A 21,379-nucleotide genomic window follows, 5' to 3' on the forward strand; every position below is an offset into this window, starting at 1 on the left:
TGGCACACAATAGCAGCGAGCAGGTGAAATTTGCACTTGTGAAAAGCGCGAGCTGTCTGTACTCTGAAATAAGTTAGAAAGATAATGTGGATTACGTGCAAGTAACACAGACAATAATGCTTCAAGCAACACAGCAGGTATAAACACAGAGCTATCTCACACATTAATAGTCACCCTGCATCATTTTCCAGCTAACGCTGGTGGAGCAACACTCAGCAGACTGGACAGTGTGTTACATTGCTGTAGTGAATCCAGCGCTCTACTTGAGGTGAAAGAAGCCGGACGGTTTTGTTGGTGCAGCCATTAGCATGTTAGCTTGGTTCTTGTGAGTTATGTGGATCTATAATAAATGCAAGACATAATTCTGGTTAATTATAATAAAATTATTTTGGTTCAAATTCTTTTCATTTGATCAAACATTATTCAGTCTAATATTAAACCAAACAAAAACAAAAGCAGTTATTATGATGACGCATCACATCCTGTTATTTTCACTCTCTCTGGTCCAGCTCCAGTATCCACCCTCAGCCATGATCCATGACTTTATATTACATCAGAGGCATGATTAGAGTAAACACCTCAGTGAAACATGGTGAAAGGGCTCCAAACAATTGTCTGAAACCACAGTCTAATTTCATCAAGGCTACAAGTTTCAGATTTAGAGAAGAATGGATTGATTTTTATGGTCATACGGTTGCAGTTTGTGGTTGAATTCTGCATTATTCATTTCTACTATTTTGTTCAATACATTTACAGTATATCAATACTGTTATTTAGGGTAGAGTACATATTATAAAACATTGGTCTAGCTGTTGTGTGCATATAAACTTGTTCTTGACAGCTGCTTTACTTGGTGAGTGTTTAACTTCATATTTCTCCTCCTGTCATTTTCAACATTCAAATGCTATGAATTGTGGGCAGCTGGGGGAGGTTTGCCATGAATCGCATGGTTTGCAGTCCAACCGCTAAGCTCCTCCTGTCTACATGTCAAAGCAGAGTGCAACATTAACTTTTTTGTCTACCGGCCAAATGCCACTAAATAGATAACCACTGTTTTTTTGGCTGGTGAGTGATGCAAATCTCCCAGCCACTTGCATATTTTACCAGCTTTTGGCTGGTGGCTGGTCCTAATTTTGTGCCCTGTGTCAAATTGTCCTTGCTCACTTTGCATGTGTAGGGAAAAATGTAAATAAACTTTGGATTAAAGTGTCTGCCAAATGAATGCAATGTAATATGACATAAGACTGCAGGAAGTGAGCAGAAAAGGCTAAAAAAGTCAGGAAGAGCGTGTCACTCCTATGAGTTCACAGAGGGACAGCAGTGAGCTTTGGTGGATTTATTATGAACATGTGCCAGTTCAGACAGACAGACAGTGGGACTGGGCCTCAACTCACACAGATAAATATAGTCAGAGTAAATGTTAAATATGTTACACTAATTGAAATGTTGTTGATGTTAACTCTATCTGTTTGGAGAAAAAAGCAGCTGTAACACATCTCATCACACTAATCAAAATAAACGTGTGAATAAGTTTAATTACCGAGCTAAACATGTTGTCACCACCGGCTTCTATGAATTTATTACTTGTCTTAACTCTGAATCAGAACTGCTAATAACACTTACAGTACAAGGAGGTTGCATCCATGGCTCGCCATCAACTTGCATGGGCAAGGGTTTGAATGTCCTGCATACAGGAAGGAATAACAATAAGATTTAATTATAGCCTACTTAACCATTTATACACAGGGACACTTGTGACAAAACAATAGCCAAATGCCACTCTGGTCAGGCTTTAATTTGGGATGTTGTTGTATGGGGCTGTATTATTAGTTATTTTGTCATCATCCTTTAGGTAAAAGTACACAACCTGATGGTAATTTTAGAGGTCTGTGCCAGTCTGAGCCCAGCGCTCTTCAGTCCAGTGTAGATCTGTCCCATCTCCATGGCTCCTTCCAGCCCCACCACCTCCAGACGCTTATCGCTCATACCTGGAAGGGGATACACAGTAGACACACAGCGATGAGGTGAAGCAGTTTAAAATCAACAGTGCTAGTGAGGTGATTCATGTGAGTACAGAACCAGTCTCACTTTGTGAGATCGTTTTCAGGAGTTCACGGTCAGTGATGACCTCACAGTCCGCCTCTGCCACGCTATCAGGCTTCTTGGATTCACCCCAGAGGTTGGAGCCTCCATGCATGCTCGGTATATTGAGGACAGCAATGCCCTCCAAAGACACACTGCTCAAGTCCACGTTTCTGCCACAGCACTAGTGAAGGCAAAATAACAGGTTGTTTTGTGTTTAAACCACTGAAGAGAGACAAAATTCACTGTTAATTATTATTTTTGGCAAAACAGCAACAGAAATGTTCACCTCAATAGTGAGACACTCCTTGAGCTTCTTGCAAGAGGCAGAGATGGTCTCAGTAGTCGCAAATTCAAAGTACCAAAGTTTGTTCTTCATTCTTAAAAATAACACAACATTAATTATTTGAAAAAACTAAGAAAATAAGAAAAACATTTTTGTTCATACAGTTAATATGAATTCCCACCTGCTGTTGAACCTCTCTGGGTGTTTCTCTCTCATGGAGTGGAAACGATGAGCAATAGAAGCATCCTGCCCACATGATACAAAGGAAATCCAGTTAAATCCTATTTTACGCAATATATTCAGTTTCTGTTTATGTGTACGTTTCTGTTTCTGTGTATGTCTATATGAGATTACCAGACTGTATATGTAACTGATTGAGTTGGAAAAAACAAAAATCAATCAATACTCATGTGCAATGTCATTGTTCCTCCTTGCTGAATTTGTGACCCACCACTCCAATGGAGAAGTAGTTGTTGATGATCTCGTAGGGCACGGGGTCTCCTACTGCTTGAGGATCAACTGGTATCACCTGGATGCTCCAGCGGTCCATGGGAACCACCTCACTGTTGTCGATCTCCTTCAGGATGTCTTTCAAATCAGACCCCTCATATCCTTTAATGAAAGAAGCAGGTATATAAGACTTTGTCAGTGTTGAGGCATGAGCTAAAACTGAATGATGTTCTCTTGGTTTTACCTCCTCCCCAGCGCAGACAGCGGGCCAAGTCGTTCCCTGTGCCCAGAGGTAGGACAGCCACTGGAGGATGCACCTGGAGGTCCGCTTTGTCTGTAATCACAGGTCCATTATTTAGCTTCAGTGATAGCAACCATAATCACCTCTCTCAATCTATGCAGCAGTACCTATAGCATCCAGGAGCCACCCGACCGTGCCGTCTCCTCCACACACCAAGATCCTGTACTCACGCAGATTATGGAAGAAATGTAGTCTGAAAAAGAAAGCGGTTATTGTAAATGTGAAGAAAAAGAAAACACACTTTGCAATTAATATGCGAGTGTACAGTAGTAAAGGTGTATTGTACCCCGGGGCAGGGCCTCCATTAGACAGGTTGTACACTTGACGTGGATTTAGCAGGTATTGAAATTTCCGGAGCACTCTGTGGAAGGCAAGGCAAGGCAGTTTTATTTGTATAGCGCATTTCATACACAATGGCAACTCAATGTGCTTTACATAAAACAGAAAAACATGTAATTTGAGAAACTTAAAACATACAATTAACCCCCACCCCCACCATAATAAAAACAAAGTACAGAAAAATAGCAAGACATAAATAAAATGATTGCAGCATAAAATAATAAATTGGTTTTAAAAACAAACATATCAACACCAATGGAGCCTTGAGAGGGAACACGTGCTTATTCTAAAATAAATGTGCAACCATTTTGTAGTAATACTGCAAAAGTGGAGCCTGCATCTTCTTGATAACATAATTCACAAAGAAATGTAAAACAATTGAATCCCATGTTAATCATTTGTGTCACCCTTACTCTATACATATCAAAACTTACCTTTCACCCTGCTTTCCTCCACTTTTAGGATTTACAAACACCAGCAGAGGGTGGGTGTCTGGAATTGGTACAATCTGAAGGAAAATAAAGTGAATAAGAATTACTGGATTATACAACTCATTTGAACAATACACACAATATTTCAGTGTATCTCATATGGTTAAAGAGATAGTTCAAAGTCACAGTAGTCTGGGAAAACTAATAAATGCCTTCAGACATTTTTATGGATTTGGTATAGAGTGAAGTTATGTCAAACAGCATTATCAGGCTATCTTGGCTCAACTATTGAGTGTCTACAGGATCAAATAACATAATCAAGATCTCACAGACGTCCAGGAATTGATTGAAACAAAGGAAGTAAACTAAAGGGGGGAGAGGGGGTGCCTTTTTTCTCTGAAGGGAGGCCCACAGTCTTTGCACACAGACTTTGAAAAGCCTCTTTCTATTTGCACAGACAAATCTCTCTATATTTATTATCTGTGTAAATGTTTTTTTATTCCTATGATGGGTATATGTTAGTGTTTGATATTAAAAGTAAAATAAAAATTTTGGGTGGTGTATCACTTTTTGTCTCTGTCAGATGTATTTCTCCAATGAAATCACACTAAACTGACAAAAAACAGTCTATGAAAACACTTGTGGAGTCCATAAAAAATCACCAAAAATAACACAATAAATCACTGAAATTGGAGATTCTCCTAAGAAATTTCTGTGTATAGTTGAAATGATTGAAAGTATGTCTTCAGAAGAGCAGACCTGCAGGATGTGGCCATCAGGGGTGACATTCAGCAGGCTGGTGTCCTCCTCCTAGTGGAAAAAAACAGGACAAACAAGCAATTTACTCAAAATGATATCGAAGAAAAGAAAACACTCAACAAAGCTCATTGTATACCATAGTATTTTTTAATCACGTTACCTTTGAGACAGTGTAAATGGCCCATGGAGGGAGTATATGATCTTTGAATGGCCCACAATCACAGGTTGATATTCCAGTGAAAACACACTCATCGTGACGCTTAAAAAGAGACAAAAATTAATGAACATTGCCAGTAGAGATTCTTTATTTGTTCATTTGGGAACCCCAAACCACCTGAACACACACTCCTCACCATTTCCTGGCACCACACGCAACGCCTCCCTGCTAAAGTTTTGATCTTCTTATGGCAGACCTGACACTTTGTGGAGTTGCAGTCAGCTCTGACCCAGTCATGAGCCGCTATCTGAGACACAAAGATCCAGAAAACAGGGGTTAACGGTTAAGTGTAACCACAATAATATTATTTATCCTGTTATTAATAATTACACAAACCTTAGAAGTGAATGCCAAAACCATAGTTACCAGTGTGTACTAGTCCATCTCTAATTACCTCCGCTTTTAACATATCATTTTACCTACAATGTCTAGACAAATCTTATGATGGTAACTAAAGTCATCATGAGTATTGCTCCAGGCAGGAACAATGTCTATATTAACATTAGTGGTGCTAAAACAACAACCCTGAATGACTGCAAGAAAAATCATGTTGTTAACTTGAAAAGAGTCAACACAGACCACACCTTCCTCCACAGCAGCTGAGGAACTTTAATATGGCTTCTGATGGCATTTTGGATAACCACAAACTTGGCAGACACGCATCACTAGATCAAATATCCCTAAAGCACACTGGCACCTCCACCTCCGCAAGTAGCCCAGGGAATTTGAGTGCTTACAGATGAGTGTGAATCAGTGAGTTGTGGCCATCACACACCACACTGGAAAAATGGTGAATGAACTTTGTTTTCGCTTGTGTAAAATGAGGGCGTTTAACAGATGTACGGAGCAGACTGTGCCAGCTGTAATCCGTACTTTAACAAAAAAACAACAAACACTGATGGGTTGCGCTTATTACTACTAATGCACTGCAATGTTCTCTGTTGTTAATCTGTTGTGGTTTTTGGTGTTGCAAAACAAGTGACCTGACATAGTAAATTCTCTTAAACTCATGACAAACATACTTACAAAATGCTTGTGTGAATGTTACTGTAAATCTGAAAAAAGCAAAAATAAAACAAAACCAAAGGAAGAAACTGGAAATGAGAAGGAATGATTGTGCTTCTTACACCAATCTCTTTTTTAGATTTGACAAAGGTACGAGTGCAGGGTTCAGGATTCTTGTTGGCACACTGACTGTGGACGGTGTACTTGCAACCTGAGGGATCAGATATGGAGTAATATTAGAGAACCTCAAGACAAACACACAGCTTTCCCCAGTAGAGAAGGCTAAGATATTTTCCCCCCTTTTTTTCAGAGCATTCCATACAGTAATGTCATTGCCAGTAGTTGCTTTAGATCATTTCATATCTCATGTACTCTACATGCAAAGTAAAGTGCTGTAATGAAAATTAATAACCAGTACAAGTGAGCTGGAAGAGACTGGACCCTTCCAGTTCAACTGTACTGTGTATGAGGTACTTGGTTGCCCCCTGGTGGCAGCTGTAAGCTCTTACAGGTGCAGCAGAGTCCCTGCTTCCCGAGTCCGAGCAGCATGCTCTGACACACACTACAGTAGGTTGGCTTGTTGAAATGCTTCATCCTCCAAATATGCTGCCCGTCCCTCTCTGTCATCTGTCAAGGGGAAGAAAATGAAATGAAAAACAGAGAAAGAGAAGATAACCAAGCTGTGCTGTTAATTTCAAGTTGTGACATTAACGAGGCAAACTTAAAATTTGTATGTATAGCCAAATTGTTCACCTTCAGTCCGAGCAGAACAAGTAAAGGCACATTAGTCATGCCTCCCTTCACCCACTCCTCCAGCGTGACAGTGCCGCTGTCATCCACATCGATCGCTGTCATCATGTCCTTGAGCACCTATTCAATCACAAAAACATCTCTTGACTATCTTTCATCTGGCTCTTGACTTGTGACTTTTTCTCACTGTGACTATCATGACCAGAGTATTACTTCCTTATACTACCTTCCACCTTGTGAAAAGACTTTTTAAAAACCTTTATGATATTGTGATTTTGTGAATTTAAAGGATTAAAAATAACTTACAGGTCTGAGTTCAGTCACATCCCAGCCCAGGTAATCAGCAGCTCGCATCATCTGAGTGATTATACGATCCACTTCCTGATGGAGAAACAACCGTGTTTACATTCACAGTGGATTGGTGATGTGACCATATCCTTAATTTTCACCTTCCTCTACATCTTCTAGACCATCTTTTTTATTTGTGGTTTGTTTGTTTGGCGATATAAGGACAGTTTGAGGAAGGTTTTTATTTTTCTCTTGGAATAAATGAAATAAAATAAATTTAAAATGTTAAATGTATTAATTAGCCTATATTTACAGTTTTAACAAATTTGTGGGGGCAGCAATGTGATTATATTCATGTTAGCAGCTGACATCAAGATTTACATAAGCTGCAGGTGTACACAGATGCATGTGATGCTCTTTAACATTACAATGAACTAAAAGTAAACAATAATAATACATCTATACAATACAGATGAATTAAAAATGATTCTTGATTCCACAATAATTTGATTTGCTTTTGGTATTTTCAAGAATACCAAATCAAGTTGGATAATAAATGTGATTTTAGTCACATGTCATTTGTAGAAACTTTTCAGTGACTTGGAGAAACTTACAGAGCTGTCCAGGAGTCCGTTACAATCTTTGTCGTAAAGTTTGAAAGTAACTAGAAACACAACACAGAAAGTCAGTGAAAACATAGTTTCCACACTATCTCAGACACACTGCTGTAAATCATCACTCTTAAGTATTTATCAGCTGTGAATGTGTATTAAATGCAGCTGGACAGTAATAAACGTGTCACAAAGTGTTCAGAAAGTGGATGGAACTAACATTCAAGCTTCTCCCGTGGCTGTCCGTCCTCCAGCACCGAGAAGTAACAAGACACATCACGAAGAAAGACCCCGCCTGAGAAAAGATGCAGGAAAGCTTTATTATATTATTGAGGTCTAAAGATGGTGGAAATAAAAGGAAATAGTTTATCATAGGTTTGTTATCGGAGCAGGTGGACTAATCTCTGGAGTTACATCTACGGTCTCATTCCTATGACACAACACTAAAAGATGAAAAAACAGACAAGCAAGTGGGAATTGTCTAACAGGAAACACTCATAGTAATATTCCTTCTTCTAAAGGAACTAAATATTTTCAGGGTGTTTTCTCAACTCAAGAAGGAAGATGAAGTACCCAAAACAAGGTTACCTCCTTTGGGAAGAGAGCTTTTTGTGGAGCCATCCTGCTCTGCGTGTTGGAAATAGTGAAAAAGCCGTTGGCAAAAATCTGCAGGAAAGTTATCCACTTCTAGGTAGGTCTTGAGAAATAGACAAAACCCCACAGAGTCGACACACTAGGGAGAAAAATCAAACAATCAAACAAACAGCTTGTTTCCTAGAAAGAGCAAAATAATTGGGAAGTAATTAAGTCAATTAATAATTCAATTTCACAAATTTCAAGTAACTACTGGCATAACTACAGTAAAGAGTTTTTTTGTTAAAGTACAGCAGGTCAGTTGAGCAAGCATACAATTGAGCATTTAAGTACAATGTTTCCAGTATTAAATGAATGATTCATGAATATATACTTTTTAAAAAGAGAACTTCTCTGGAGGAAGTTCTTATTTTCCCTTTGATTACTACAACACCATGTCATTCTTTCCAAGAGATTTCTTTGAAAATTATTAGGAATTTACCACATTTCATGTCCAGAATACATGTATTACGTAGGTGCTGTTATATGACTGACCTCTCCGAAGCTGTGCTGGGCCAGCCGACCCCCGGCGTGAAACTCCTTAATCACATCTCTCACCCTCAAAGTGCTGTCTGCGAGCAAAAAAGTGAAGAGATCAAAAAGTGAGGGAAATACATGAATCTAAAAGGGCACAAAAGAGGATTTAGATTTAATGCCATCAACACGTCTGTCAGCTGTGAACATGACATGAAAAAACAGAACAACACTGCAGTGAAGCTGAGAACAGAAAAGCTTGGAGACTAATTCATTTCTTTGTCTATTTGCCATTTGTCCTGTGCGTTAATTACATGGGCGCTAAAACAGGAACCAAATGAGAGATCATCACTGATTGTGGGCACACAGAGTGTATCCTGCATTAAATCTGGCTTTGGGTCCTGCTGTCAGAGGTAACACGCAGTGGTGATTTTCTCAGGTCCAGGGAGAAGCGGGTGTAATTATCCATTCATCCATTATCCAGCGATGCAAACACCCCCACCCCTACCCCCACCTGACACTAAAAGCCTACAAACTCATCTCATTTCTTTCAAAGCCTCTGAGTGTACAGTAGAATATTTTTAGCCCTGTTTCCTGTCAACAGGTCTATCAAAATCTGCATTAGCTGCGACCCGATCACAGAAGTGTGCACTTACATGTTGGAGTCCTTGTTTGTGTTTTTGTGTTGATGGTGAATGATCCTCCAGAGAGCATTTTGCAATGTTTTTTGTGTTGAGTGAATAACAGAACCTACCACAGTCTTTTATATTATGATACAACAGTAAATGTCCAGTATGACTAACTTGAGTTGCCCAAATGAGGGATTCTCAAGTTTGAAAGTAACTGGAAACACATTAACCCTTTCATGTCACTGCAGTGGACAGCAGCTATTCAAAAGCTGTTTTCTTATGTATGAAAGGATTTTGATGGCATAGTTACACTTCAGACACTAGTGCATCATTCCAAACATCACCACTACACCTACAGTAATGTTTTTGGTTGTAGATCAGTTGATTTATATTATTCTAATGTAATAGTATATCATTTGGTGTTCAAAGTTCAAATATGTTTTTTCATGCCTAAAGACAAATGAAAAAAAATGAGGAGAAAAATCCTGACTGAGGTTATCATAATTCATGCATGAAAGGGTTAAAGCAAATCAGAGATCAAGGAACAAGAAACGTTTGTACTCCCAAATGAATCTGAATATACTCTTATTTGTATTCTTTCAGTTTCTATATTCAGCTCAGTGGAGGAAAATGCAAAGATGTTAAAATGAAGACGTTTCAGCCTTTATCTCACCTTCACCTCCCTGTGCTAGGGATATAAACTGAAAGAATCTAAAGAGCTCTGTAATTAATCTGGGTGTGAAAACTTTTCTTGCTGTCACTGGACTTTGACTACATTTACAAGTTACATGCATGCAAACTGTCTTCTTGTCTTGCATGTGAATTTTCGTCTTATGTGTTTTCCTCTACTTTCTCCAAGTCAGTGATCCGTTGTTTCTTTGCTTTCTTACAACTTCAAAAGCATCACTTAATTATTCAGTGTTAAAAGGTAGCTGCACACTTTGATCAATAGAGCAGCAACAATCAGTCGATTCATCAATAAGTCATAATCAGCATTTATTTTGAGTCATTTTTTTAAAATAAAAAAATATTTCATGGGTTCAGGTTTTGAAATTTGACAATCTGCTGCTTTTCCAAAATAATTAATCAATGAATCAAAAAAAAGAATTAAACAATAAGGTAAGAGCATAGGGTCAGCTACACAAAAAACACCTCAGTGGTCATTTTATGCAGCTCAGTGTTACATATAAGCACTGGTTGCAAAAATGTCAGATGGTGAAACTTACATTCCATGTAGTGCTGCAGCTGGATGAAATCCACAGGAGTCAGAGACCCTTCTGCATCATCGGATGAAGCCATGTTGATCACCTAAATGAGCCAAGAGAAAATAATAACGACAGGACGATCCAAGAGGTGACAGGGCGAAAAACAACCTGCTGAGCTCCAGAGGGGTTCCAATTCAAGGAACGAGTCATTTGTGCAAAAGGTCTTTGGTCATTTAGTCTTACTAGCAGTGACTCACATAAACTGGTTTGTCTCCATTCCTAAGAGTGACATAAGCAGTAGTAAGTAAAACACCTTCTTCTTGGTGAACAGTGATCAACCACAGACTGGTTTCAGATATTCAGATAGTCAAGTGATTCCTCCTAACTGTGGGAATCACCAGATATCAGCTCTCACTATTCAAATTTAGGTCACACTTTTGTAATAAGAACTAACAAGAACAATAGGAGTCACATGAAGCAGTAAGTGATACAACATGACAGGCAGAGTCTCAGCAAAAAGACTGTGCCTGTGTGTCTTTATTTGTCTCCTAACCAGCCAAACATACTGTAGTATCCCTTCAGCTTAATCAATTTACAACTCGAAGTCTAGCAGAGGAGACAACTGACAGGCAGTGCTGTTAAGGTGCAGCACAGGTGTTCAGTCATCCAGGCAGGAGGACCGCTGGAGCTGAACGCCTTACCTTGTCTCTCTGTCTCTCTTTCTCTCTCTCAGGCTGTCCCAAACAACGCAGCGCTACTTTGATATGTTGGTTGACGGCAGCTGGTCCCTGTGAGTAAATGTCTGCGGCGGTATTAGCGGATATGAGGGATTAATGGGCGGAGGAGGAGCTTTTAGCGAAATAATTACTGTTAGTGGCACCGCCTCGCGCACACAGACGCACTTGCTTGATCTATTGCGACCTTCCAACAAGTTGACACATTTTTAATAAATATTGCAGCTTTAAGCTTGAAAATGAAAAATCAAGATGATGTTCAGGATATCCGATCTGCAGCTTTCAGGGAGTGAATGAAAAGGTGTGAATGAATGAAAGACTAAATGTGAACTCATGAATTGGCTCTAAAACCTTGTTGGTTAATATAGGCCTAAGTTAAAGGTGAATTGTAAGGGAACTGGAAGGGTCAGTGAACAGGGGTTACAGAAACAGAATAGTCACTTAAACTCACCCCTGCAAGACCAAATACTACATTAAGTCCTATATCATAATCTCGTTTTATAACAGTCAGGTGCCCATATGAACAGTATGTTCATTCAGGCTTTTAGAAGATCCCAATTCAAATTTCAATCTAAGAGATAGGAGCCAATCTCACAGTGTGTCCGCATCAGTTTTGTGCAAAAATGCATTTAAAAGTTGATGTGAAGGTTATATGAGGCTTCAACAGTCTGAGTTAGTCCTATCAAGTGGATATCTGCCACATTTACAGTCTTATAAGGATTCCCTCTTTGTGTTTCCTTGGACAGTGTTTCCCTGTTGAGCTGTGCTGGAAGTATAGTAACAAAAAGAGGGACTTCGGCATTAATGAGAGATTGAATTGATTTGACTCATTTGGACAACTGAATCTTCATATTAGCTTCAAACAAATGTTTTAATATTTTTTTGCACAGAAGGAGGACTGTGAATTTCGCCTCCCATCATTTATATAAGTGCATCATAAAGGGATCTCCTAATGGTCAGTATGAAAAGGGGGATTACAGCAAGAAAAAACCTGACAATATTCATTTGGGCACTGGACTGTTTTTTAAAGACAGACTTGAAAAATTGTGAACCCGCCCTTTAAGTTAATATTTGAAGGCCTGTCTGACACACCTGATTAGGCTAAAAGAGAAAATATAAAGCTATGAGCTCAGCTTGCTTCATAATGGAGGCTGAGGTCCAAAATAAGATAAGATATGTTAAGCCAGTGTAAGTGAACCAAAGATAAAATACCACAAACTGAAGTGGAGTCCAAGGATTGCCATTGTAGGCAGCCTACCATCAGGCAATTATAAATGTAATAAAGGGAATTTTAAGAACTTTATTGTCCAAAACAAGCCAGTCGGACTTTGTCTTTGGCACACCTCACAGGGAGTGAGGAGTAGAAACACAAGTTAAAACTGAAGGATGATGTTTTGAGTGCTTCCAATACCTGCGTCCAACCAGAAGAGCAGCAGGAATTGCCAAAGAAGAGGGATTAAATGAGATTTCAGACATGAACAGTAGCACAGCAGAAGGGAATCTGCCAGTCAGGTGGCTACAGTAGAAAACCTGTTTTGCTTTACTTGTTATTTTGTTTGTATGTATTACTCCTAGTTCTTATCTGTTTCCCCTCTACGGATCAATAAAGTCTCATTTTATCTATTGCATGTCATCTTAATCTCTAGGAACACTTTTGTTGGGAGGACTAGTGTCTTCTTCGTCGGTGCGGTGGGTGGCGGTACATGTCGGTACAGTTAAAGGGCAGTAGAAGAAGAACCGGTGACGCAGGTGTTTACGTTTCCTTACTTCCGTAGCTGAACAGTGGAGTGACGCTACCAATTTATCGATACGTTCCACATCAGAGAAGGAGCTTTCGTTCATGTTTCTCTCTGTTTAATTTGAAGTATTAGAGATGCCTGACAGATAAATATTATTTAAGTCGTTTTCTGTCCGCTACAGGCGCTGTATCGCGAGTTTTCCCCTCATCATTCTTCGCAGGGCAAAAGCTAAAAGCTAGCTAGCGGTGTGTTATTTAGCACATCATTTAATAATTTAACAAATCAACGCCTGATCCGCACTTTGCCCTTTGTTAACTTAGTTATTAAAACAAGGCAGTCATGGCCACAAGGCGTCTAACCGATGCCTTCTTGTTAATGCGGAACAATGCGATCCAAAACCGGCAGATATTGGCTGAGCAAGTGAGTACAAACGACCCCCGTCTGAGTACACGTAGCAATGCTGCGGTGAGTTGTCTGCATCGTTTTGACATTTTACTGTGTGTGTTTGCATATAGCCAGTCACTCAGCTGTGTTAGCTAGACTCCTTTGTGTGCTAGTCGTTCATATCCACACCTATCCTAATTTCCCCATCAGCCAGGACTGATTGATAGATTGATTGAGTGATGAAGGATGAGGAGGTGTGCAGGCATCAGCTCGAAATGTAAACAATGGAGATACAATAAGCTAGTTATAAGTCTTTTAGAAAAAGACCAGTATAAAAGAGTGCAACTTACGGTATTTTTTTTTTAAGTTAAAGCATGTTTTTATATCCACGTAGTGCTCCTCAGTATTAGTAAGTGTGCTGTGGCCCTCATCCTAATGTCATCTAGTCTAGATTCAGATTGTGCCTGTGATCTGTTTTTATGAAGCTGGTTTGCTCCTGTCTTTATACACACATGTGCCGCAAACTAAAGAAAAGTAATAATACTGAATGAGATTCCTGAAAACTAATATTTATCATTCAGAAATACTATTAATTCTTGAGTTGGGTTTATCTATAGTAAATATATTGTGAAAAAGCAACAGAGCAACTTTATTTCTGCCCTTATGTCTCATTAATTCTTCTTTTAAAACAGATTTAAGGATGCACCAGTCTGACCATTTCTGTCTCAATACAGTCTGAACAGAGCCAAATCTGATTTGGACACTTGCTTAAAACAGTGTGGACAGTCAGGCCTAAAAATCAGATGTGAGAAGGAATCAGATTTGAATCAGATTTGCCTGCAGTCTGAACGCAGCCTTAAAACTTCCAAGTTCATGCTACATAACACCAACAAGGCAACTAACACACTTCCCTCCCATTCCCTCACACTTGTTCAAAGCGGGAATAGTTTACAGCTCTTCTGCAGAAGTGTTTTCACCAGAATTCATCTTGTGTCTTGTGTGTCGAGGCCAGGTGCAGGATGCTCGGCACAGCAAGCAGGTGTAGAGTGTGTGTGACCATTGGCACTCAGCTGTTAAGATTTTAACCAGTTACCTGCTTGCTGAAGTACATTAATTTCATCCTGCATCGTCCTGCCTGTACTTCCAGAGACATTGAACACGGCAAGATGTTTTATCTGTTGGGGGTGCAATTTTTATGCACTGCACTTCCTAAAATACGTCTTCAGCAGCAAAACAGCGGAACTTTAATTGCTGACCAGGGTGAATGACGACTTTTCGTAACCCTGATTATTTAATTTCTCTTTGGTTATCTTTGTTATTCTCTTCCACCATAAATCAGGACAGCTAAACCTACTGAATGTATTTCACTGTATGGCATAGTGTAGAATGGTGCACTGAGGTTAACCTCAAGATCATCAGAAACATCACCCAGTAGGATCAGAATGAGGGAGCTGGAGAGCCATGCTGTGGTCTGATACTCCAGATCTGAGACAATTTTATGAAGGGTGATTCATGCTTAATAGTTCAGCTGTTGTGTGTGTGATGCATTGCTCACACATTGCCACCTCTCCTACTTTGGGGGGGACGACTCTCTGTGTTCATAATGGACGAGCCCAGCAGCTTGGTTTTGGAAAACTAATGATCCCCCTGGCTCACAGGATGATATGCTCTAAAATAGCTTTAGCTTTAACTTTGCCAAAGACTTTCTTCATTACCACATCATAGTGTGGTAAAGTGGTTTCTGACACTCAACATTATTAGCTCTCAGTGGCTTTTAGTGAAATAAATTAACTTAAAATTGTGGTCACGAAGAGAGAAGATATCAAAATCAAATCAAATCAAATCCTGGAGGAGCTAATTTTTGTCTTTTAGTGTCAGGTAATCTGTTATTTTTCAATTAATTGTTTCATCATAAAACTCTGATTCCCAGAGCCCAAAGTGATTCTGTGAAATGACTTAGTCTGACCGAAGTATTCATTTTATAATAATAACAATGATGATAACAACAATAATAATAATAAGCGATTAACTCTTTATATTTCATGAAACTATAAACATGCAATTGTATTTTTACTTAAAATGATTGATCAGTTATATAAATTTAAATCTGTGCTGAAATTGTACTGAAATGGTGCTGAATTGGAAGTTGTTGGATATAAAGTGTTCTACAAATAAATCATCTTCATTGATCCTGTTCAGTGTACATTTGGTCTCACTTCCGTTGTGTCAGGCTTTGTCCGTGGTTGTTGTAAACTTCTGTGTCTCTCCGCCAATGAAAATAAAGGAATGGAACTGAAATGAAGGACTTCTGTATTTTTAGAACTGGATGACAATCCACCACATTTGAGCTAAAGAAGTAGAAACTGGTTAAATTTAGGCCTTCATATTTTTAGTGCACTTAAAAGCTGCAGTCTCATTTCATTTTACTGGGGTGCAGTTATGATGCACCTACACAGACTGAAATATGTTTGCACTGTTATAAAAGGCAGTAACGCAACTACTAAACTGAAATGATTTGTCATTAGAGATGCACATGGAGCTACTTTATACTCACATTTAAAATAACTGACTTTACCTGAAGGAAGCAGGACCTTTCAATCAGTTGAAATAAGGCAGAGACATGAGAGGCAGCATTATCCAGAATGAGTCATATCATATCATTTAAGGCTTTAGAGAACAATAAATGATCAAAGATGATGATGAATTATTACTTGAAATGCATGATTTTCTTTTACATGTTCTCACTCATCTTTTATTGTGGTCAAGTTGTCCTTTCTTTTGTTGCTTAAACTTAGGAGACCTTGAGGCTCAACCATTTCTGCTCTCTCTTGCTTCAAGCTGCTGTTTTTTCTGGCATTTTCTCACCATTTGTTAAAATGGAATTGTCTTGTTAGTCATTTCTTGATGATTATGGTTTATATCACATTCACATTATATTATATTTTTACACTTTTTACATTGTCAATAATCTCAGGACAAATGTTACTGAAGTGAAAATGACAAACTATTTTAAATTATAGTCAATTATTAATCTGATCTCACAGTAATGTAATTACTGGTGAGGTTAGGAGTCAGTGACACTTGTTTAATGGTCACTGCTGAGTTTTCTGGGTTTCACTTTCTGTGACTTCTGCCTTTCTCTCTTTTTCCTGGTTCTCTATTGGATGGGACCGCTCTGCTCTCTGCCAATCACATTAGGAGCTTGATGAGGTACTGTTGTTTCTCTTTGTGGTAGAATTAGAATCTAGACACTTAAAATGGTACAGCAAATCTACCAAATGTAACTTAGCATTTTTTAAAGAATCATTTGTTTTTTCTTTTTTTTTTAAGTTGGCTGATGATCGGATGGCGCTGGTGTCAGGAATTAGTCTGGATCCTGAGGCTGCCATCGGTGTCACCAAGAAACTGCCTCCCAAATGGATAGAGGGAGTCGATGAAGTAAAACAATCTCTTTTGAATCCTGATCAGAAATATACAGACTCATCTCAGTAGATTGTGAAGCAATAAATAAATCTATACTTCCATAACACAACAGACCTAAAGCTCACAAATGCATGTCTCCTAGTTTCTGTGCAAAGTAAAAATCTTTTCATGGCTTTAACTGCTAAGTGTCGCCTTTCAGATCCAGTATGAAATCACACGGGTTCGGCAGAAGATGAAGGAACTGGCTTCACTTCATGACAAGCATATGAATCGTCCCACACTGGATGACAGTAGCGAAGAAGAGCATGCTATAGAAATCACGACTCAGGAGATCACACAGGTATCATCATTTCACACTGCAGTAATATAGATAGCGTTTATTTATATAACAATAATAATAATAATAATAATATATTTTTGTATATTGGAAGCGCTGGAATTTCTTTAGCATATTTTGAACATTTTTTCAGTTTGCAGTCATTTGTACTTCAGCATAAAATCACATTTTTAAGTGCTTGATATAATGCTGATTCTCTGAGGTATGAATCTTGAAAAGTTTGAAATCCATGATGTTCCTTCACACCATAATTCAAATGTTGTGCTCTTTACAGATGTTTCATCGATGCCAGCGAGCTGTAACAGGTATGCAGTCTCGCTGTGGCCACTGCACTGAGCAGGAGGAGAGACTGCTGAGAAACGTGGTGTCATCTCTGGCACAGAGTCTGCAAGAACTGTCTACCAATTTCAGGCACACACAGTCCAGCTACCTGAAACGTAAGCACTATTTGTACTGTAACTCATAATAACTGCCACAAGTGTCTATCTAATATTATCAATTATCATGTCATGTTGTCATTATTTATGTCATTAACATTTGAAGAGGTTTTATCGTGAGACACTGTCTTTCTTACTGTTGCTGCTCTTATATTTGTACACATATAATCAAGATGTCCATCTACACTCAGCTCACAGGTCATCTTTATTTCCCTTCTATCTAAACAACATGTCATGGTTTCATCCTCCAGGTATGAAGAATCGTGAGGAGAGATCAAAGCACTTTTTTGACTCAGGACCTCTAATGGAAGAAGATGAAGAGTTAGCTGTATATGACAAGGTAAATCTTTATTTTTTCTAAAAATGAATAAATTCAGTTTAACTCAATTCAATTAAACTGTAACATTTTATTTAGGCTGGTTCAACCAGAGTTGTTCTCTCTTATTTGGACATATGGCAGGAGTACAGGATTACAAACATCCCTCCAAAGTCTGAACATACACTTAAAGGCGGGAAATGTAAAATGTAAATCTTATATAATGTAAAAGAAATCAGCAACACAAGTATATTTCAGCTATTTAAAAAAAAATCTTTTTAATTCTATTAAACAATGAAGGTTATTTATACTGCAGGGTCAATGAAATGATTTAAAAACTGATAAACCACTGGATTTATTCATTATTACCTTGTAATTAGTGTTATTACTACATATATAATCATAATAATAATTATAAATGGTTAGATTTTAATTTGCACATGAAACAAATGAACACTGGTGTGTGTTTTTCTGACCAGGACTGAGTCATGTCAGGGAAGATCCTGTACGGTTATATTTATATTACCTTCCAGTGATGATGTTTCTTTATTTTCTTTCAGGGGTTCACAGATGACCAGCTGATGCTAGTGGAGCAGAACACAGTAATGGTTGAAGAACGAGAGAGAGAGATAAGACAGATTGTGCAGTCCATCTCAGATCTCAATGAGATTTTCCGGGACTTGGCTACGATGGTGGTGGAGCAGGTATATGAAGCAGTCCTGACACTGAGACACACAGAATTCAACAATGGACCCCTTATTATAGCACGAGTCCAGCCATTGAGATCCCAGTAAAACAAAACTTTATTTGTATATCTCCTTTCATACAAGAGATTCATACATCTCAAATTGTGTTACAACAAAAGAAATTACATTCACTAGGTGCTTCACAGAAAAAAGGAATATAAAAACATGTTTGGAAAAAGTAATATAAGATGGCAAATAAAACCCTCTTGATGACAGAAATAATACATACAATACAATACATACAACGTATACTTCAGTGGTAGTACTTTGAGATGCAATAAGTGAAAACTTGCCCTGTGTACACAATTCATAAATCGACACCTCTGAGTCTCTGAAGCTATAAGCAAACATAACCTCCCTTTCCCCTTTGGACACAGACTCAACATCACATATTGACTTTGATATTTCTGTCAACAAAGCTTGAATCAACAAAGCTTGAATCAAAGAAAAACATTAATAATACAGATACTTAACTACACAGGTAGATGTTCTGCAGTGCTACACCAAATCACTTACACACAGTAGTATCCTTGTATAAAATAAATAACCCACAACTAAAGTGATTTGCTTCTGCTAATCAAATTCCTTCTTCTTTCTTTCTCCAGGGCACCGTTCTCGACAGAATCGACTTCAATGTGGAGCAAGCTTGTGTTAAAACAGATGATGGATTGAAACAGTTACAAAAGGTAAAGACAAAAGTCTCATGTGATTTCACTGCAGCGTCACTGTTTCTTCATCAGGATTTTGTCACCATTTTTAGCACAAATGCACAGTACATGTTATTTATTAGAATATATTAGGCTCTTTTTTTTAAGATAAGGAGCTAAATGTGCACATGTCCAGGCTAAATACACAGGTGTAGAACAAAAGATATACAGATTTAAAAAAAGAGGAGTGCTCAACAATGTGCAGACCTACTCCTCTTCTTTAAGATACTCACCACCTTTTAGTTTGGACCTGTTTGTTGCATGTTGTTAATTCCTACACAACTCATTGAAAGCAAGTGAAATATAAGATTTGACCTTGTTTTCATTCTCATTGCAGGCAGAACAGTACCAGAAGAAAAACAGAAAGATGCTGGTCATTTTGATCCTCTTCATCATAGTCATTGTTCTAATTATTATCCTTTTTGGAACAAAGTTTTAATTAAGCATTCCTCTGGCTTTTGTTTTCTGTGTGGGTGTTTGTTGTGCGTATGTGTGGACTTGTTTCCACTCAAAAACCAAGCTGACTGCCTTTCATACCCACCAGGAAACGTCTGAAGAATTCCACGTCTCTATGCCAGGTGCACTTTGGGCAACGTGGAGATGTCTTGTGGTTGATTTTGTTCAAAGAAACAATCAAAAATATGTTTGAGCCATGGCTATTTTATCAAGTGACCTGCACAAAAATGGCCAAGACTCTTTGGCATAGGTTTGCTGAACCCGACCATGTTGATATATCTGCGTCTTATCAAAAGAAAGCACTTCGTTGTGTTTAAAAATGGACAACCAATGTTAAATTGCTAAAGCAGAGCGTTCTCTGCTTGAATTCAAAGCACGAATTGTAATATTTGTTGTGTGAAAATGCATCCTTTCTGTCCAGTATCATTACAAACATTTTGTTCCTGTAAGGGGAAAGTGTGACAAGAAGAAATGTTTGTCAAAGAGAATCATGCAGCAGATTTTACTGCAAATTAATTTTCATCTCATTATTACACTGACGTCCTAGCTCAGTATTTTACCATGCAAGACGAAAAGAAAATGTTTTGTATTGGAACAGCAACAGATATGAGTAGAATAGTTATTCAGTACCAAAAATATTCCTTTGGTTGAAGGACCACCTGCTTTTTTTTTTTTTTTTTTAGCCCTTTACTCCCCAATTTAATAATTACATTGAGGTCCTTGTAACTCCACGGTTGGCCTGAGGAGGGCAGCAACAAGCACCCTCCAAATCATCCTATAATTTTAAAATCACCCATTTCACTCCTGCTGCACTTTTCAAAAGGTGCTCATTTTAAAACACTTGATTGTTTGTGTTTTTCATGGTCCTTGCATTAAGTGCTACCTTTTTTCTTTTCTTTTTTTTTAACTCTTGCAGTTTGCACATATTGAGGCCTGAGTGGGAGGGGAGGGAGGGGGGTGTCATGGATGTAATACTACTGTCATCTGTATAATGAAAAGAATTATTTATTTTTTAATAACTACATATAATCAAGAGGTTCAGAGATGTTCTATCTCTGGCAGAATTACTGTCTATTGAGTGTATCTGTAGTCTAAACCCAACAGTCATTGTCCGCTCTACTGAGGAAACTGTGATGTAATCCAACACAACCAGCCATATGAAGACAACATATGAGTTTGTTTTTTCCCCCATCTTCTTCTTTTCAGATACACATTTTAGTTGGCTGTGTTGGAAATTCTTTACATGTTCTAGTATTTTATAAAGACGGATAAGCTGAAACGAAGAAGAGCTTTATTTGACATCTCTACTCTACACTTTCTACTCCTGTTAAATCATATTTGTCATTGATGTGAAGTTGTGTGTGAAAAATGGTTATGATGATTATGTCCTAGTGGTACTCTACTTAAGTTTTGTTATCCAAACAAAACTGGCAAGAAGATGGCAACATGTTTTTTTTGTTTTTTTGTTTTTGTTTTTTAAATAAACCTGGAACATGATGATGTTTCATGTGTTTTGGTCTGCAGCATTGATATGTGTGTGGAGATAAAAACATCAAACATACCTCAGCTGTAAAAACAGTTTCAGTGCCAAGTCTACTAAAAGCTCTGAAGGTGATCTGCATTAATACAGCTGAAATTTG

General features: G+C 38.3%; 2 protein-coding genes across 3 annotated transcripts; one reads left to right on the forward strand and one right to left on the reverse strand.

Annotated features, from left to right (window-relative positions):
• Positions 1 to 259: 259 nt before the first annotated feature.
• dgkab (diacylglycerol kinase, alpha b) lies at positions 260 to 10,554 on the reverse strand. The gene is made up of 23 exons (XM_053315819.1): positions 10,482 to 10,554; positions 8,648 to 8,724; positions 8,108 to 8,252; positions 7,740 to 7,814; positions 7,523 to 7,572; positions 6,927 to 7,001; positions 6,624 to 6,740; positions 6,380 to 6,497; positions 5,993 to 6,081; positions 5,002 to 5,112; positions 4,809 to 4,907; positions 4,649 to 4,699; positions 3,893 to 3,966; positions 3,406 to 3,480; positions 3,227 to 3,312; positions 3,063 to 3,152; positions 2,820 to 2,980; positions 2,550 to 2,614; positions 2,372 to 2,462; positions 2,089 to 2,266; positions 1,868 to 1,988; positions 1,624 to 1,684; positions 260 to 340 (listed from the first exon to the last, which is right to left on the reverse strand). Exons 1-23 carry the CDS (start codon positions 10,552 to 10,554, stop codon positions 260 to 262), a joined length of 2,163 nt encoding a protein of 720 aa, XP_053171794.1.
• A 2,420-nt stretch (positions 10,555 to 12,974) lies between these two features.
• stx16 (syntaxin 16) lies at positions 12,975 to 21,167 on the forward strand. Of its 2 annotated transcripts, XM_053315826.1 has the most exons (9): positions 12,975 to 13,398; positions 16,516 to 16,527; positions 16,648 to 16,755; positions 16,940 to 17,080; positions 17,352 to 17,514; positions 17,766 to 17,854; positions 18,391 to 18,534; positions 19,182 to 19,262; positions 19,621 to 21,167. In XM_053315826.1, exons 1-9 carry the CDS (start codon positions 13,273 to 13,275, stop codon positions 19,720 to 19,722), a joined length of 966 nt encoding a protein of 321 aa, XP_053171801.1. In that variant the 5' UTR covers positions 12,975 to 13,272; the 3' UTR covers positions 19,723 to 21,167. The 2 variants fall into 2 exon arrangements, with proteins under 2 accessions (XP_053171801.1, XP_053171800.1); XM_053315825.1 differs by lacking the exon at positions 16,516 to 16,527 and having other exon boundaries at positions 12,975 to 13,353.
• The last annotated feature ends 212 nt before the right edge of the window (positions 21,168 to 21,379 follow it).

The sequence above is a fragment of the Scomber japonicus genome, chromosome 3 (assembly GCF_027409825.1).
Source record: "Scomber japonicus isolate fScoJap1 chromosome 3, fScoJap1.pri, whole genome shotgun sequence".
In the NCBI taxonomy this organism is placed as follows: Eukaryota; Metazoa; Chordata; class Actinopteri; order Scombriformes; family Scombridae; genus Scomber; species Scomber japonicus.

Coding starts and splice junctions, on each gene's coding strand:
- dgkab (XM_053315819.1), bottom strand. CDS start 10,554: ATGGCTTCATCCGATGATGCAGAAGGGTCTCTGACTCCTGTGGATTTC. Junction 7,573..7,739: donor GCCACGGGAGAAGCTTGAAT/GTTAGTTCCATC, acceptor TTGTGTTTCTAG/TTACTTTCAAACTTTACGAC. Junction 2,267..2,371: donor AGGAGTGTCTCACTATTGAG/GTGAACATTTCT, acceptor TGCCTTCACTAG/TGCTGTGGCAGAAACGTGGA.
- stx16 (XM_053315826.1), top strand. CDS start 13,273: ATGGCCACAAGGCGTCTAACCGATGCCTTCTTGTTAATGCGGAACAAT. Junction 17,855..18,390: donor AGTTAGCTGTATATGACAAG/GTAAATCTTTAT, acceptor ATTTTCTTTCAG/GGGTTCACAGATGACCAGCT. Junction 19,263..19,620: donor GATTGAAACAGTTACAAAAG/GTAAAGACAAAA, acceptor TTCTCATTGCAG/GCAGAACAGTACCAGAAGAA.